Here is a 19546-nt window from a genome sequence, read left to right on the forward strand (position 1 = left end):
AAGAATTAACGTCAAAAGTGCTGTACCTCTGTGCCACAAAACCACCAGGCTGACATCTTACTTTAATCTCCTGTTGTCTATTTACAGTACTCTGTATATAAATGGATTACTGGACAGGGGAAAGATATGTAATTTGGGAAAATATACTTTTTTCAACCCTAGTTTTCGCTTGTAACTAATTCAAATAAAATCGCCAGTGCACATCAACGCGTCCTGATAAAGGTTCTGTTAAATTTCTCTGAATGGTTTGTGGAAGGAATTAAGACAGAGGAAAAGTGCGACAACGCTGATGGCGAGACGTCGGATAGCGATCCCTATGTGCCGCGTATGTTTTACAGCCAGACGACACTGCGAAACACCTAGTGTATTTAGAACCGACCACACAAGCCAGTTGTCCATGACACTTGATTTATAAACTGTAGAATTATAGCACTCACACACCCTGACCCGCTCGTGACAGAGAAGGATCAATTTAGTGAGCCAGTGCCACCTTGTGGCGTTATTTGGTATTACTGTGCAGCCAGATTAGTAAACCTCTTACTGTTGAAGCATCTTGGACGGGATTATATAAATAGAATATTACAATTTGTAAAATCTATGCTTTATTTATAAAAAAACAAAAAGACAACAACATTTGGTCAACGCTAAAGATTCGCAGGCAGACGGCACGATGATTTGGAAAGAAACCATATCCAACAGGATTCTCCTGCTTTTGATGGACATAGTGGATAATAAACATAAAAATAAAATATATATTTTTTTCAAACTAACATTTCTGTGCTTTAATATTTTAAATCACTTAACACGAAACACTTATCCATCATTAATTTATTAAAATGTACATAGTGTTTAAAGCTTTGTTATTATAATGATGATTTTGATTAATATTACTTTTAGGATTGGCCATTTAGAATTTCATTCTGTACATTTTTTTTTTAATGCATTTTAACGCTAAACTACTAAGAACAATATAATTTTGTAATTTTGCAACAAATAACGTAAATTTAGCTAAATTTCCATATAAAATATAATACCGTATAAATGTTTTAGTACTGTAGTAGGGCTGAAACGATTCCTTGAGTAATTCAAGTAATTTGACTACTAAAAGTGATCGAGGCTAAATCTTCTGCCTCAAAGCTTCTTGTAATTAATTTTAAAATCTTGCGTTATGTTTTTGCGAAATTATTTGTTTGGCGTGACACAGCGAGCCACCGGATGCAAGCCACCAGTAAACACTGACGAAGAAGAAGCGCTTGTGTCACCCAAAAAAGCGAAAGGAGACGCTAACAGTTAGCTGTGTATTAATTTGATGGAGAGTTCTGTTGAGGCTGCAAAATATTGCTTATTTTATAATCAAATTACTTGGTATAATTTGTAAATGATAAACCTATGAATTTATGTTCTAATATAATATTTAATAGAGATTATGTGGGGGGGGGGCAATCCGTGGCAGGGAGGCATTTTAGCGCATTTTTTTGAAACTTAAAGTAATTTGAAATACCTTTTTTTAGTTTTTGCATGTGAGAAAAGGCTTTAAAATAATAATGTATTTCACTGTGATGCACTTAAAGGTCCTACACATCATATTTTTCATTAAATGTTAATATGATCTTTAGGGTCCTAATGAAAAGTTTGTATTATACGTTAATTAAAAATTCAAAAGGATTGTGTAAAAAAAACACTACTTTTACCTGGTAAAAACTAGCTCTGTTCTCAGCAACCTGTTTCAGTACATGCTAATTTAAATGCTCATGACCTCTGCTGAGCCCGACCCTTACCCCCCCCCCCAGTTCTGTGGGGCGTGACACGTGGGATATAGCCACGGAAGTGTAGTCCAGTGCGGGCAATGCTTTGTGGGTAATGCAGTCCAAACTGGAAAACGCTGGAATATAGAGCCTGAGCCTGTTTTCTTCAGTCGTTTTTGGTTTGATTTAAGTACGGAACCTACGCGGAAGTTTGTAATATCGCCTGACAACGCAGAAATTAAAAGAATGGACATGCATCGACTCGATTTGTCTTTCTCATCACTGCATGGGCATGAATTAACGGGCTGCGCTGCCGCGAGCAACAACAACAAAAACAGGAGAAGCTTACCGAGAGAGATACGGACGCGATGTGTTTACTGATGTGTTTACATGACTTCTTAATCTTCGACAGACATCGTTATAAACCATCTAACGTAACAAAGGTAAGCATAATATAGTTTTCCGACTACGTACACAGTTTGCAACTAGACAATCACCTTAATGCATTGTTTATTATAAACGGGCGATTAGGAATTATATAGAGACGGATGTACACAGAGAAGAAGCCATAACCATGTTCTATTAGAGTATAAGTTAACTTACACTCCGCATTCATCGTGATTATTAGAAAAGGCGATCTGTAAAGAGTCATAGTAAAATAAATCACACTCATCGAGCCTGGTGAAGATGAAGCAGGAACACGAAGCGTTAGTACAGATCCATTTTTAGGAGCAGCTTCCTAGTAAAACCTGCTTTATATTGATCCGCGTTTATAAAGCAGTCTGGTGAAAAATGATTAGCGCAAACATGAACGCATTTAGGTAAATCGGCGGGGACGTTAGCTTCAAAAACTAAATTCAGCCACTGCCTCCTCAGTGGCTCAGATACCTAACCCTAGGTAGGTACCCTAGGTCACTAACCCTAGGTAGTGAATGACGACTGCTGTGTTCGCTATTACACCCAACAACTGTACACAACACTCGCTTAGGCAACATTTTGCTCCAGCGGCGAAAAACAATGGCCGACAGCGTCTTCTCACTCGGGGCGGGTCTTTGCTAAAACACCAGTGTCAATCAACTTGTGTAGGAGCGGCCTCTGTCGGTTTGGCGTCACATCGACAGGCATTTGTGATTGGCCTGATTTCAGAAAGGGGGTTGTTACTGTAATAAACGAAAAGAAAACCACTGGGCGGCTCTTTATCATCGTAGAGTGGTTGTGTACGCACTCTCCTAACACACAGTTCAGTCCAAACAGCTTAAAATAGTGCATGTAGTGCTGTATGACCCCTTTAATACATCTCAGTCAACTTGAAGCTATTCCTTGTATTGTGAATAACGACAGTGCTCATTTTTGATAAAATGCTGTATGCATTTAAAATTTTTCTAAAAAAAAAAAACAATTAACCTTTGTTTCTCTAATATATTTTACATTACTGTTTATTTAAGCAAAATTTCATTTTATCCGATTACTTGATAAAATTTTTGGTAGAATACTCGATTACTAAAATATTCGATAGCTACAGCCCTATACTGTCGATAGAACACAAAGCGACTGTAGAGGAAAATACGCGGCTTGTGATGGTGAATTATTAGCGTATTTACCCTACAGACCCCTACATGAATTACAATACATATAGGTGTAACATCGGTATTTAACATTCTAGTCCTGTGGGAGACACAGCAGTACAGTACTGTACAGTATACAGGGTTAACCTTTACATTCTTTTTTTAGGGGTAATGTATTAAACTGAGTTTAACATTAATGCAAGTGTTTTGGGAGCATATTTGGGGTTTAATCCTCTAAAAATAGCTTTTTTTTTTTACATCCAAAATTCATGTTTTTTTTTTTTCCACAATTCTCGGGTGCTCTAGTACCGTAACCTTTACAAATTTTAAGCGTCGACGATGAGACGATAAAAATGGTCCACCTGGTGTATGTGCTAAAGCAGCAGGCCAACTGTAAACCATCACGGATGTTAAAAATGTAAAATCTTTTTATCTTATAGTCTGGAAAATACAAGTACATTAAATTTCACCATATTGATAAAAAAAAGAGAGAGAAGGAAATAAAGAAGCATATGAGCTGCAATGCATTCTGGGTCACCTAGTCTGGGTGGGGCTGGTCCAGCAAACTTGTCTTCAACTGTCAAACGAGAAGAAATTTGGTAGCCAGAGGGACATTCCTGTGTGTGTGTGTCTGTGAGAGAGAGAGAGACTGGGACAGCACTCACTCCTTGCTGCACTGTGACTCCTTCACCTGTGTGAGTTGATAAGAGACGGGACTGTGCAGCTGAGGAGGCGTGTGTGTGTTCGGTGATGTCGTGACCCCGTGATCATCACACATGTTCGGCGTGGTCTCTCGAGCGGCGAGATCGGGGTGTGCCCCAGCGGGTACGCGGCGGCTGTGAGCGGTGTTGGCGTCGAGCATCTCCAGAAGCAGGTCATACAGCAGGACGACGTTCTTACGCTTCATACTGGAAAGGTGCTCCATGCCTTTGTTACTGCAGACCAGAGACGACAGGAGAGGAGAGAGGTGGATTATGGGTAACACACACAGGTTTAGTAAAGCTCTTTTTAGATATGTAACAACTTGTGTTTTGTGTTGAGCCACAACTCTCATGTGGTACTCAGTCATACTCATGAGATTCCACGGTACATCAAGTCATGCAGTGTATGACAAAATCTCACCTAGGCAGCGCTGAAAACACACACACACTCCGATAAAAAAAATAAACAACAACAAAAAAAACTTTTGTTGAAAAATATAAAAACAAAATACAATTCTATGATTCAAAGCTTTTCAGAAACTAAATGTGTCCTTTTGTTTTCACCATAACCTACAGAACGAGTGTGTGTATGTGTTTGTTATTCACCATGTATATGTTTAATTAGTTTTAAAACTCATGCATTCGATGCCTGTGGAGAAAAGGGCTCCCTAACGAGGACCATTTCTGCTTCTTACAATTTAACCACATAAGGTGACAGAACTTGGGTTAAAATTGTGGAGTGAATAAACTCGGCTCTGGAGGTCGTCTTCCCCCGAGCCCTATAATAAATTGTCTGACAAGACATCAATAATATTAAGGATGTGTAGAATGCTCCATTCAGGCCATCCTGATTTCACATCATTTAAGTTTGCCTTTTTTCCCCAGTTTTGGTTACACTGGATACACTTAATGACTGTTTGTTTTCTTTAAAAAGTGCTGAAATAGCTAAATTAAAGTGCTTAAAATGAGGCCAATTTTTATTACTTATGCCAGGCACATTTTCCACCAATGTGACGACATGAATCGCAGCTTTTACTGCATTATGTCCAAAACTGTTGTAACTCGTAGACCTGCTAAATGTACCATGTCATGATCTTATGTGTGTCTATGCGTACGTTAATGGCGCTGATTAGGGGTGAATTTTTAATAGAATGATCGCATGACAGAATAATCCCTACATAAAGCTGTCCTTTAATCCTTTAATGGCCTTAAGAATTATAGAAACGAATGAAAAGGGGGTTAAAGTAATTTAACTCACGCTCGCACTTGATATTTTTCACACACCTGATAAAAGGGTCAGCTCTCAGACCGGTGGAGCTGTAACGGGAGGATTTGCAGTACCTGAGATGTCGGATGTGTGAGAGCAGCATGAGCAGGTGAGCGAGACGAACGGACTGCTGCTGCATGGATAAACCGGTTTGTGAGATGGCCCACACCAGCGCGTCCGTTACTGCGTCGAGCAGCCGCAGCAGCTTCGTCCTGCTCTCCAGGTCCTTCTCACACTCCGACACAGTCATGTCTGAGGAACACACACACAGACACACATTTCACCACAGGGTAAATGAACTGTGATTGATACAAACTGCGGGGAAACATTACCACAATCTTCAAGTATGATTTATTTAACATAATTAAACACAGATTTTTAAATCTGTTGATTATTAGTTTTAGATTACATGGAGCATCAGTCGTACATGCACACGTTTAACTGGTTACTATAAAAACAATATAGTAGATCAAGCGATCCGTGCTGTTATACGGAAATAACGCACATCATGTGATTGATCTGGCAAAAAAAATTTTTCTGAATTATATTTTAATATATCTTAATACAAGAGCCAACAACAGTGATGATAAACTTCGCTGAGGTGGAAAAAAAAAACACAAAAGTTCAGCTACACAAAGGCATTTAAAAATTTTTAGGAATTCTCGCTGCAGGAACTTTCCTGGCTTGGGTACGACAACATAAAACCGATGATGTACGGCAAAATCTGTTCAAAGTCAGTTTCTCATAAAGATGTACATGGGAAAACAGATTCTTTCATTCCACACAGAGAAACAATTAAGGGTTTGGGGGGGGGGGGGGGTATCTAATGTTCTGTACAAGTGGAAGGAAAAACAAAAAAAATTTCCCAAATGTCATTCCTTAAAAAGGTTTAAAAGTCAGACTGGATGTTTTTACCACATGATAAAACAGAGAAAAGAAAAATTAGACTTTGTGTAGGACAGACAGACTTAAATATTTTTTTCTCTAGACCTTTAAGCCATGTTTTTTTCTTTTAGTTTTTTTTTTTCTTGAAGGGGTTTATATTTTACAATAAAAGAGATCTTCATTCTACAAAAATATATCATACAGATAAACCTTGGATTGCGAGCATAATTTGTTTTAGAAGAGTGTTTATACTGTATATCAAAACACTTGTATATCAAAGAGAATTTCCCCATAACAAAATAGGGAAAACTCAGACGATTCATTCCACAACCTAAAAATATTCATATAAAAATAATGAATAAAGTAAAAAAAAATATATATATATATATATATATATATATATATATGGCCTCTACCTTTTAAAAGAATCCGGATAGAGCAGTGTTTCCGGTTGTGTGTGTGTGTGTGTTTGTGTGTGTCTAAAAGCAAAAGGAGGAGGGAGGGACCTACTGCGTGGGACAACTTAAACACCTCTTTAATAGCACTTGCTTTTGCTTTACGGGCACACACGTGGTCATAATGTTATAGTAAACAGTACACGCACACATGAATGTTGACGATCCGTACCTTCCGCTTGATTTCTCGCAAGAACAGTTACTGTCACTATGATTGGTTTGAGTGCACCTCATACTTATTTCATCTCCATAGTTCAATCTCATTTGGAAATCAAATCTAATTTCATTTAGGCCACCAAGTGCACAGGTACACAGCGTAAACACATGCACACACACATACTGGAGTTGAGCAGGATGAGCGCTTTAAGGCAGACGTACTCCTCCTTCTGCAGCTTCAGTTCTCTGAGCCTGGAGGAACCGGCCAGGAGCATGTCAAAGATCTCCATGATCCCCTCGACACAGCTACCTTCCTCCCTGACAAAGAGAGAGAAAAAGTATGGAAAGACAAAAACAGAGCCAGACAGAAATGTATGGAAAAGGAAACATAGATAGAGAAGAGAAGGAGTGATAGAAAAACAAACAGAAAAAAGACCAAGAGAAAAAAAAGGGTTGGGGAGCAGAGAATGTTATCCCAGTGTTAATAAATCAGCTGTTAAGTTCAGCAGTAATCATTTCAAGAATGTTCACCAAACATTTCCTTTTTTAAAAGAAATATAAGAAATAGATGAATCTTTTTAAATGTGTTTGTGTGTTACAGAAACAGGGTAACAGTTAGGAACAGGGTAAAATCAGGGAGGGCAAGAGCAAACACTTCAAGCCTGATAAACACTGCAACAGGGACACAGAACGTCCACAGTTTTGCATATAAAGCATCTCTTTTTCCACTGTGGCATTGAAAAAACTTACACACACACACACACATACATACTGGCAAATCAGCCAGTGGTGTTATGAGAACATTCCAAGGTTAGTTAAGACCTTAGCGATAATCACCGTGGAAGTGTGGAAGTTAATTCCAACCACACGCACACACGTGCACACACACCTGCTGAAGATGCAGGTATTTCAGACTCAGTGATGCTGTGTTTTTTTTTGGGTATGTGTACAGCTAGCATCATGAAGTTTAGTATGTTGTGAAAAATTTGTTTCCGACCGAGCAATCTGATAGGACTCGTTCCACGAGTGGTGATAATTGAGGCATTGGGATGTTTTATTTATCTTTATTACTTGGTGTTCCAGATGTTCTACAGTGGTTAATTACACCCACTGTGTGTCTCAGTATGGGTGAGAGTGGGTCAGTACGGTCCGCAGTACTGAGAAGGGAGCGGCAGCCTGCCAAAACCCACATTCACAACCAGTCACAGAAGCACTTCCAGTAAGAACACACATCTGATAGCGTAACGATAATCTTAAACACCACGCCGTCTCCTTAATAACTAAGTTCTAGCACGAAGTTTTCCAAATCACAAAGTGAGAATTCCAAATCACACTCTAACCCCCAATCAAGGGCACTACTTGGTGTGTGTTAACAAGAAATTGTACACTACACGGCGCACTAGCTTAACATTCAACACCGTATGGGATCCAACCCCAGAACCCGAAGGTTAACGGAGCTGATGTTCTAAAGCAGAATGAGTGGGAATATAAATAGAAACTTATGAGATTTACAGGAGTGTCCACTACCTCCACGGTTTATTCTCCTCAACTTTCGGCTACATAGTACAGGTTAGAACTTAGAACTACTTTCACCCCTGTTAACTACAATAACTGGCACGGTTAGGCTGCGCGGTGCTACATTCAGTAGTACAGCACTCCCTTCTCAGGTGATATTGCTTAATCCAACCACAGTTCTGGATACTGATTTGTTAAAAGGTGTTAATTATAGTACAGAAGCAAATGACAGGTTTAGGTGTGTGTTCTGTGGTACAGTGAATATTTCTGTAAACAGAAATTTAACTGTTTAACTGAATTTTTTTTTTTCACCTGTTTAGTTTGAGGTCAGGAGTAAAGATGAGTTTCCCAGGATGATCAATGGACCTCCACATCAGGCCCAGCATGAGCACCTCCAACCAGCAGCACTCCAACAGCTGCACCTGATGGGCCAAGCTCAGCTCCACGAAACCTGATGAGAACCGAGGAACCGACAGCACGAAAACACACAGTTACATAGAATATTACACTGTACAAGTTTGTAACATTTTTACACACACACACACACACACACACACACACACACACACACACACAGACCTGGGATCTTCTTGGCCCAGGTGATCATGAGGACGAGCTCCTTGTCAGCAAGCTGAGTGAGTGACATCATCACCGTGCTCTCTGTGTATGGCTTCTTTATCTGTTGCCTCAGGTAGATCTGCGGCGGCTCCGCCTCTAGGATGCAGTGTACCAGCTGCTCGGGGGACAAACCCGAAAACACACGCTCCGCTGGCACCCTGGGGTCCGGGAGAGAAAGCGAGAGATGGAGCGGGGTGTGAGGGTGTCTCTGTGCGTGAGCTCTGACTCCCACAAGCCTGGCCTGGCTGTCGTTGGTCTGGGCAGCGCGGCGATGGCGGAAGCCTCTGTACCCACACCGCTCACGCCGTGCTCCTGCCAGAAATTAATGAAGAAAGCACTGCTAAGAAAGGGGGGGGGGGGGGGGCCTCCACTGCATCACAGTCATTTTATTTTATTTTTTTAATTGTTCAACACTTATAGATTGGGTAATGGGTAGCTAAACCCCAGGCTCGATTCTGAGCACATAAGGGAAAAAAAGAGAAATCCAGCTTGCTAGCTTACCGCACTTCATCATGCCCACTTCGTAGCACTTGCGTAGACGGCACGCCTGGCAGCTCTTCCGGCGGTTCTTGTCGATCGTGCATTGGTTGGTGGCTGGACAGATGTAGTCATTGTGTCCTACAGAGGATACAAAGTGAAATAAAAAAAAAAAACAGATTTCCCCCTCCATCTACCTATCACCACCCAACACACTCACACTCACACGCCACTCTAACTCTTTCTAAATGTAAAGTTAGAGAAGAGCTTATCAGTGTGTGTAACATCAGTAGAGCTGGGTATCGAGTTCGATACTTTTGAAGCACCGACCGAATCGTCTCGATACTATCGAGTATCGAAAAAATCATTTTCGTTCGGTGCCAAATTTCAATACCCAAGTGCGGCATCCTTAATGTGCCCGGATCAAATGCTGGTGATTGGCTGCTGCGAGACTGCCTTGAAAATCAATAGTTTACAGCGGTTACGCCCACTCGCCCAGAACTTGTCAAATGTGAGGCTGTAATGCACACTACACTTTAAACCGTAGCAAAAAATTTTACGCAAACGATGTTTAAGCGATCAAAAGTATGGCTACATTATGCCAAGATTGACGGCAACAGCGTGCGATGCAATATTTGTAAAAAGGTTATCGCGTCCAAGACGTCAACACGTCAAATATGATGAAACACCTGACAGTACACGGAATTAATTTGCGAGCAGAAAGTTGCTCCGTGTTTGAGTGCAAGAAGATCACGCCGGTGCAGTCATCATCATCCTCTCAGTATTTTCCTGACTCGGGGCCTCCAACAACATGCCCACCACAAGCGTCATCCTCCGTGACTGATGAGGATAACGGCGCGATGACTGGGGCTCCGACAGGTAAACCGACATTCACAATCGGCTAACTTTTAGCGCTTCATGCTTGTGTACCGTTAAAGTTAAGTTTAAGTTTGTGCGGGGTCACTTTAATAAATCATTTTTACCTTATGCAACGTTATGTACTGTTTGATGGCTTTAAATACGTAGCTATGTTGATGCTAAAATGCTTTAGTGATTCTTAAAAGGTTAGTTCACTGAAAAAAATGAAAATTCTGTCTCTAATTACTCACCCTAATGTTGTTCCAAACCCATAAGACCTTTGTTTATCTTTAGAACAAAAATTAAAATAATTTGGATTTAATTCAAGAGCTTTCTGATCCTCTCATAGATTTACTGGATATGCATTTTTCAATGCCCAGAAAGGAACCAAAAACATCAAAATAAATCCATGTGATATCAGTGGTTCAATCAAAGTTATAAGAAGCTGTGAGAATACTTCTGTGTACAAAAAACAAAAATAACTTTATTCAACGATTTACCTATGGGAGGATCAGAATGCTCTTGGATTAAGTCCAAAATATCTTCATTTATAGATAATTAATACAAGAATTTTCATTTTTGGGTGAACTAAACCTTTAAGCGACAGTGAGCCTCACAAATACTTAAAACTGATTGAACTTTATTAAAACAGTTTTCACTGATCTATTATGTTAATTACACTTTGTTCATTTTGTGCCTTTGTTTACTGGTCTTAGAGATAAGCCTGCTGTGAAAAGTGTCACAAACATCCTGAAAAATAAAACCAAAGTTTCTCAGAGATTATGTGTATTATGTAATCTTTTTAAAATATTTTTCTTAAATAAAAGTATCGAAAAAAGTATCGTTCGGAACCAGTATCGAATTCAGGGTATCGGTATCGGTAATTTTGGAACGATACCCAGCCCTAAACATCAGCGCACGTATTACTAGATGTTTTACAGTCCGATTTGACAAACAGGAACAGTTTGGGTCTGACATGCCTTTTATGGGACGTTTCTTTTAAATCTTCTATTTTCTTCTAAATCTTTACATTTTCTATCATCGTGCTTCCGGACTGATTCAATGAAACTGGCGAGGCCAACTCATTTTTCCCGCACCTCCCCTCACACACATACAATATAAGGAACTTAAGCCATTTTACACGGTCACTTACACACTGAAAGTATTGTATATAATTGTAAATATAGTTTTTTTTGGTGCACTGCAGTGTCTATTCTTTGTAAAATACATGTGAGCTACTGATTGAACTGGAAGTAGATCCACGGTCCGTTCGTATATGGGAAAATTCGTAACACTGTTGGGCCCTTGAGCGAGGCCCTTAACCCTCAACTGCTCAGATGTATAATGAGATAAAAATGTAAGTGTCTCTGGATAAGGGCGTCGGCCAGTGCCTAAATGTAAAATTATAAAGGGAAAGAGGGGAAATTATACATAGTTTCCACTGAAACTATGTACAATTTTATAAGTAAAATATGTGATCTCAATAAACTTAAAAAAAATAAATAAAATTTAATAAATAAAAAAATAAAGGGTGAGTGGTCAAGGCTTGGAACCACAGATAAATCGAGGTCTGTTTTAGGGGTCATTTGTGCAAAAAGTTGTGTACAACAAAATATCTATATGGCATGGCAACAGGTTATTTTATTTTATTTATTTATTTATTTTTCCCAAATTTTAGTCGTGGCCAATTCCTCCCCGTCACTAGGGGGCTCCCACATTAAGGCTGCTACTACCACTCAGCCGGGAGGGCCAAAGACTATCCCGTGTTTCCTCCGAACCACGTGACGTCAGGCGACCGCATCTTTTCGAACTGCTTGCTCACGCACCATTAGGGGCGGAGTAACACACTCGGAGGAAAGCGCTAGCCGCTCCTTCCGCGTGCGTCTCTTGTCAAAAAGGACAGAAAATGACAACCTGACTAAAGTGACACTTGAACAGAGGACATTTCGACGTTCACCAGCGCTGCAGTTCAGAGAAGGCATTCATTCTGTTTGTGTTTTTGTCCCCCATGGATTGCTGCAAGTGATATCCGTTGGCTGTTGCTGTTTTTCATAAACGGTTTGCTCTCTAACTTAATTGGCATGAGATATCAAAGCAAAACATGCAGTTTAAACAGGTAATATAAATACAGCCGGGAAAGATGGGTATCAAAGAATGCTACCTTGAATGCTCCTCTTAAAGAACGCCTTGCAGCCCTCACAGGACCAGACGCCGTAGTGATAGCCTGACGCGTAGTCGTGACACACAACACAGAAGTGCATGTCGCCTTTGGCCCCTGCGCCCGATGATGAAGAAGAGGCACTCGGGGCTTCATCACCGTCTCCCAGCTGCTTCCCAAACAACTTTGTATGAGATAAATAAGAGCTGTGGATAGGGAAAAGGGTTAAATCAAACAAAACTAATTCAAACAATTTTAAACATTAAAACCAGAAGCACCGACTCAGATGAGCAACAAGAAAGTGAATAAAACATTAAAGGTTTATTTAAGGGAAAATGATCACCTACCACCTTAAGGTTGTTGATTATTCTGTGAGAGCAGATTCATGTTTTATTCCTTTTATACCACGCCAATCCATCAATGTGGACAATTTTAAGGTTATAAATCATTTATACATCATACTGTACTTTTATCTGTTTGCTTATAAAAGTACAAAGACTGTGATCTTAATAAAAAATCTTTTTAAAAGGCAAAAAGCGTTAATATTACAGCGCTGACACTGGAGACTCCTTCCATAAACATCAAAGTATTAACAACTGGCCACAGATGACGTGGATCTCCTGCTGTACTTAAGACCTTTTGTCCAATCAGATTTGAGAATTAAACAGCTGCGTGGTATAAAAGCAAAAAGTAAACATTCTTCACTGATGAGAATTCATGCGCTTTAATTCTGGTTAAGCCCCTCCCCCTTCACCTGTTTCGGCTGGTGGTGTGCGGCTTGGTGTCGACCCAGGCGGTGTGTATCTGTGGCTCGCCGTACGACATCGCGGGCGGGCAATGCAGGGACAGAGCAGGCATGGCGTGAGTATTGTGTGAGGACCAGAAGAGTGACGGGCTGAGAGGAGGCACCATGCCTGGGTTCTCGGGCACGGGCGGCGCACAAAAGTATGAATCGGCATGGCCGTTATCTGCGTAAGGCGAAGGGATACACACGGCTCCTCGGTCCATCGCCAGAGACGCAGGGTAGAGAGAAGGAAAGACTGGTGACGCCACATCCTGATCCATGCCCTTAGCAATCTGCAGGGTCGGGGACGACGAGGACGAGCTCATCGCTTGGTGGAGAGTTCACAAGAAGTCCTGGCTGACGAGGTCCCAGCTCACAAACCTATAACCATCATGGGGCTGAAAATGAAAAGAATTCATATATATTATGCATATGTATAACCTTTATATGCACCAAACATGCACAGTCTGGACCAAATTAAAATGTCCAAACACAGTAAAAAAAAAAAAAGAAAAGAAAAAGAACACAAATAGAATCAGACATGTTTGTGTGTACAAAGTTTGCACAGAGAGACGTTTTTTTTTTTCCTTTTTTCCTCAACTTTAACTGTTTTAAATCTCATCTTCATGACAAAGTTAAACACTTCGAATGCAGTGGAAAAAAAAACAGGAGCCAGAGTCCATGGGACATTTTTTATTAGGGTTTGATCCAAATCTGTCACCATGACCCATGCCAAGAATCAAAACACAGGCGGGCGGGGTGCATCATCAAAGTCCAAACACACAGGTCAAAACAAATCACAACTAGAAACTACAAACCTCTAAGCAGGAGCTAGAAACAAAGGGCAAATCCTCAGAAACAGGATTTAAAACTAAAACAGATATCAGGAAAAATAAAGACAGTAAAAATGAAAGGCTTTTCACTAGTGTTACTGAGCTCAGACTTTGATACAGAGGAGGCTTCACTTTTAGTTCATCCCAAAAGGTGTTTGGCGGGGTTGAGTTTAGTCAGGGCTCTGTGCGGGACACGAGCACTTTCACTCTAACCTCAACACACCATGTCTAAACGGACCTCTTTCTGGACTTTGTCATGCTGGAACAATTTTTCTAATTTTCAATCTTTCTCATAGCTCCATTGAAGTGCAACTGTAACGCTACAGCATATAGTGACTATCTATACCACTGAGTAGCAAAGAGGTAGTTAGGAGTACGCAAAACGTTCAGCTTTAACAGTGCGTCAGGTTGTACGACAACTCAGAAAATTCCAGACTCCACCCTCTTGAAAACAAATCAACTTCAGCTTGTTTTGGAATAGGATAAAGATTTTCACATCTGTGAACTCGTATACAGAAACTATTTTTTTTTGCTTGGTTGTTTCAGGGATCTAAAACACTGATTTCGATTTTTTTTAAATGTGTGTCATAAAAAAACAAGAACACCTTCGCTCTAGGCTAAAATACATCTTAGACCTTTTAAGGTGTGGTTACAAAGGTGCCTCAACATTAAAACAGCTTTTAAAATATGAAGAACTCGTATTTTTTTCTCGCTTACGTTTGTTCACTGATAATCCTCCCTCCTGGTGTTCCAGACAGAATTGTTAACAGGGTTGAGGAGACACCAAGTGTACATGAGCGTTAGACTGAAAGCTGGAGGGACTTCAAAATCAAAGACCTGGAATTTAAACAAGGCGAAAGATGTTCATGATTTGAAATGCAGTTTAAAACATCAGCCTCATAACTCCTGTCCAAAAACTGAAGAAAAAAAAATTCAGACACCAGACATCTTTTTATCGGCAGGGCAGATGTTGCATAAATGTTTCCCTTTAACCCCAAATACTTTCTTAAGTAGAAGAGACTGAAAAAATGTGAAATAAATCAATTGTAAGCTGCCTTCTTCGGCAAAAACGGTAAATGACACGAGAGTTGTGTTCTCAGTAAAGGGGAAAAAAATTGTCGAGAGCTACTTGTTTTTCAGGTCCTGAGGTAGTTCTGTGAAACACATCCTGGGTCGACGTAGCCTCGAAAGACTGTTACTTTAAATGGTGTTTTTTGGGGAAAATCTCTCCCAGACAGGATAACTGGTCCACAACACACTTATTTCACCGCTTATGTCACATCGATGCAGTCTGAAGTCCATTACACTCCTAGCGAGCGGCAGATCCACAGATATTATCATTTTTTTACTCCTGAACATTTTACATAACATTTTAAAATCCATCACTTTTTTTCCCCCTCTTTTGAAAATGGCAGCACATCGAACTGAAGCACAATGCTTTCATGAGACGGATAAGATAACGTCCTGGAACTATGAGAGAGAAAATAAACACATGAAAAGAAAAAAAAATCTGTGATAAAGGTCTTGGTCTTTTTTTTTTTTTTTTTTTTGCGTAACAGTGTCAATAGACAGAGACACGGAGACAGAGGGTCAACATCGCTATGACTTGCAGCAGGAAGAACACACTGAGCCGAACTTATCACAACACGGAGCAGAAGGTGAAGAAGAAGAATCCGTCCATGTCCGAGAAACAATGTTTAACCCTCTGAGGGAAACAAACTGGGACCTCTTGTCATGTTTTCAACAAGAAAAAAAAAGTAGATTTATTAAAATAAAAAAATAATAACAGGCCCTCTTGCTCTGATGTAGGAGTTAAATTTTCTTCTAAGGTATTTTTTCCACCAGACGAAGTATTTCCTCCTACTTAAACACCTCTTACAGTTTTTCAGCCTATAAACATCTTTCAGAAAGCCTTAGTTACAACATGCCACTTGGCACTTTTTCTTTTCTGAACTTTTCAGGCTTCATTGTTGCAGTTGCAGCAGCAATTTTCTTACTGTGGTTTACAACACAGATAATGCTGCGCTAAGAAATATTTTATACGTCTCATGTTCATCAAATCTTTTTAAGTTGTAATTAAAACCCCTGCCTTTTGTGCTAACACGGTAGCATATAGTTGGTAAGACAACGCAAACCATTGTGAGACTGGGTTTATGCTCAGACGCGGAGGCAGAGTTGGTGGGGGCGGGGGTAGCTGTGAGAAAGGAGAGATGCAAGCACTGGCACGGATTAAACTCGTTTGATATACTGTAAACAGCCTTGTCTTATCCTATACCTCATCTGAAAATGTGCTTTAAAAAATGCCACGGGTTAGAGCCGGGCTATATTTCACATCAATAAATTAAGATGAGAAAATTGATGTTAATATATTGATAAAGTTAGATGTGAAAAAAGTGAAGGAGCATGTTCAGAAATTGACCTATTTTTAATTGATACAGGCAAATGTTATTTTACTTTTTCTTTTTGATTCACGGTCATTGCATTTTACTTTTATCATGGCTCCAAATCAAATGTGCTTGTAACATCTCAGATGTAGCTTTGACGTAAAACTAAACGACAGCCCACTTTAAAGAAAGTACCTCAATGTACACTACGTACTGATATTAAGCAGAAAAAAACAAACTCATGGCTCGTTGTGCATTACTGCACATTAGCTACTCGCTTACACTAAAGATGGGCTAGGTGATGGATTTATTATCCGTCCATTTAAATAATAAACTGAATTAATAACCTTCCTTCATCATTAGTCCGGAATCACTAAGGTTAATATACTCTTTTATACTCTTCGTGAGGGAATAAATTTCCAAATAATTCTCCTTTTAGGAATCTGTGTATTAATTAAAAAAAATATCTTGTGGTCTGTGAATAAAGGATTTTTTTGATCCACTGATTTAATCATTTATCAGTTTGATTAATCTTTTAATAATCAATTCCAGCTCATTGTACTTTGATATAATGTTCGGACCTCATTGTTCTCAGAGCAGGTGTGTAAAGAAAAACTCAACAGGAGAGAGCAAATTTTTTTTTGTCTTCCAATATCACGATCGGAGACTTTCCCCTGCACACTGCCTTGTGCTTTGAAGTTTTTAAAAAGCACGACCTATGCACCTTATTTATGGTTTCTTTTTGTGGAACCACAAAAGGAAATTGTTTTCATACACAGTCCATCACTAATGCTTTTTTTTTCTTTTTTTCCTTCACCACATACTTAACATGCTCTTTTCCTGGCCCAACAAATAGCTTTTTTGGCTTAAAAAAAAAAAGAAGTAAGCGTCAAATCCAGAATGGAAAAAAACAACCGTACGATAAAAAAAAAGGGATTTCTTATTCCAGAGCTTACAGGCCTGAAGCAACTACCGACTGCGTATTCTATTGAGAATACATATTTTACAGCAGTATCAATAAGAATTTTATTATTATTATTTTAGCAAAGAAATAAAAGTCTCTCTCAGATGTTTGTCTAGCTCCTTTGGATCCTTCAGGAGAAAAATTGAGGTGTAAAATGTTTAAACATATACAGAACCATAAGCTGCTTTGGGATGTCAACCCTCTCATGAATCTAAAAAACACTTTTGTTTAAAAATAAGGTTTTTGCATTGACTAGACCAAAATAATAAAAACTAAAGACTAAGCGTCACTTTATTTCAATGTACAGTACACGGAGAATGTTTTGATCTCATTAATGTGAAATAAAATCTGTGTGTTCGGCGTGGCTGTACTGTTATTAAATTTGTTTTTCCCCTCCTTTACTGTTCAAGATCAATGTTGCTCCTGAGTATGGAGCCAATAATAACAACAGTAAAATATTAAAAAGCTCTTCTGGAGCTCTACGGCTAATGGTTTTGAGTGAATCTTCAAACATACTGTTTCAAAAAGAAAGTCACAAGCAGGGAAAAAAAATATATGGAAAAAAAAAAACTGAATACAGCTGGTCCTTGACTTCGCCAGGAGTTCCAGAAAAAAACATCATTATATCTTGTTTTTTCAGTGACCACACATAAATAACAGTGGATCAGCAGCAGGTGCTGAATTACACTAATGCATTTTCCCTTTATAGCAAAAACATTTTAAAACAGCTAAACAAAAATCTTGGAACCAACAACATCACTAGAATAATGTAGAAATTAATGATTGTGTGTACCTTACCCTCTGACCGCACAAGTTCCCAAGACTAGGGGACAGAGCAAAAGCTTTGAAATACAAAATGACATCATATGTTTCTTGACAGTGCTTGTGTTCTTGATTATAGCTTATTGGGTATAAAAAGGGCGAAACATAACAGAAAATGCTGCACAAACTGTTTATAAGGTAATGCAAGGCTTCGTAAATGCCTGCCCCAAGCAACGAAAACAACTAAAGAGATTGCTGAAACAAACTGGGTTAGAAACGGTGACATATTCTTAAAACTTGGAAGGATAAAGCTGAACTATCAACGTCGCAGAAGAAATGTAATTGAATTAGGGCTGTGCAATATGGACAAAAGAAACCTATTATAATTTTCTTGAACAATATTGCGATTTCCAATCAATGTTGGGAACAAAGTGTTAACGTGCCTGAGAGGCTGCGCTTTCAGAGAACTGAACTGTAGACCTGAACAGAGAACTGTAGATGGAGGGTTTTTCAAGTCACATGGGAGTAGGTCTCCAAATGAGCAGCAGGTAAGAATAGAACATCTTTTTTTATTTATGTGACTTGAAAAACCTTCCATTTACAGTTAAATATAAATATTAAAACTTTGATCATCATGTCATCTAGTTTAATTTAGTGTTTTAGCTACATAAATAAGACAGTATGTTTTCTATTTAACCCCTTAAAATTTCCTAGCTACTGGGCTATTTATTCAAATTCATTAATATACTGTAGACAAACATTGTTTTAATGTAATTAAACAAATCATCTTTTTAATATCATTCATTTTTTGTTTCTATTCATAAAAAAAGTAACTTTTTTAAAGTGACAAAAACCCTACTCTAAGGCTAATAAATGTATTTTACGATTTAGGATATTATTTAATACAATACAATATTTATTACAAAAAAAGGATTTTTCTATCTCTGTAAATCACACTGCTATGCAGTTAAAACAAGTGAACTGAATGCCGTTTGTCACTATTTTTAATCATTTATGTGCATAACATATGTTAGTTAATGCCATACAGTGAGGTCAATAAGTATTTGATCACCCTGTGATCACACTGTATTAAGGAGAGGATGAACAGGGCCATGTATTGTGACAAAAACCTTCTTCCCTCAGTCAGAGCATTAAAGATGGGTCGTGGCTGGGTCTTCCAACATGACAAAGAGCCAAAGCACACAGCCAGGAAAACCAAGGAGCGGCTCCGAAAAAAGCATATGGAATATTTAAAAGCAAAATAACTAGTCTTTGAGGGTCAGAAATCCGGCTGATAAGCAAGTGATCAAATACTTATTTGACACAGTAATTCAGAAATAACTTGTTAAATTTCGGATTTTTCTTTTTAGAATCCGTCTCTCACAGTGGAAATGCACCTACGCTGAAAATTGCTGACCC

General features: G+C 39.1%; 1 protein-coding gene across 3 annotated transcripts in view; it reads right to left on the bottom strand.

Annotated features, from left to right (window-relative positions):
- Positions 1–3716: 3716 nt before the first annotated feature.
- The window catches only part of esr2b (estrogen receptor 2b), a 32386-nt gene continuing 16556 nt past the window's right edge, over positions 3717–19546 (bottom strand). Inside the window, exons 1-9 of one of the 3 annotated variants that reach the window (XM_053501698.1) lie at positions 14735–14821; positions 13155–13582; positions 12404–12606; positions 9409–9525; positions 8869–9219; positions 8602–8740; positions 6959–7092; positions 5353–5530; positions 3717–4245 (exon numbers count right to left, since the gene is read on the bottom strand). In XM_053501698.1, coding sequence (XP_053357673.1) covers positions 3972–4245; positions 5353–5530; positions 6959–7092; positions 8602–8740; positions 8869–9219; positions 9409–9525; positions 12404–12606; positions 13155–13510 — 1752 coding nt within the window. In that variant the 5' untranslated portion in view covers positions 13511–13582; positions 14735–14821 and the 3' untranslated portion in view covers positions 3717–3971. Of the gene's footprint in view, positions 4246–5295; positions 5531–6958; positions 7093–8601; positions 8741–8868; positions 9220–9408; positions 9526–12403; positions 12607–13154; positions 13583–14734; positions 14822–19546 lie in introns of those variants that run through there. The other 2 variants (XM_053501696.1, XM_053501697.1) reach the window with 2 other exon arrangements.

The sequence above is a fragment of the Clarias gariepinus genome, chromosome 8, assembly GCF_024256425.1.
Source record: "Clarias gariepinus isolate MV-2021 ecotype Netherlands chromosome 8, CGAR_prim_01v2, whole genome shotgun sequence".
Taxonomy (NCBI): domain Eukaryota; kingdom Metazoa; phylum Chordata; class Actinopteri; order Siluriformes; family Clariidae; genus Clarias; species Clarias gariepinus.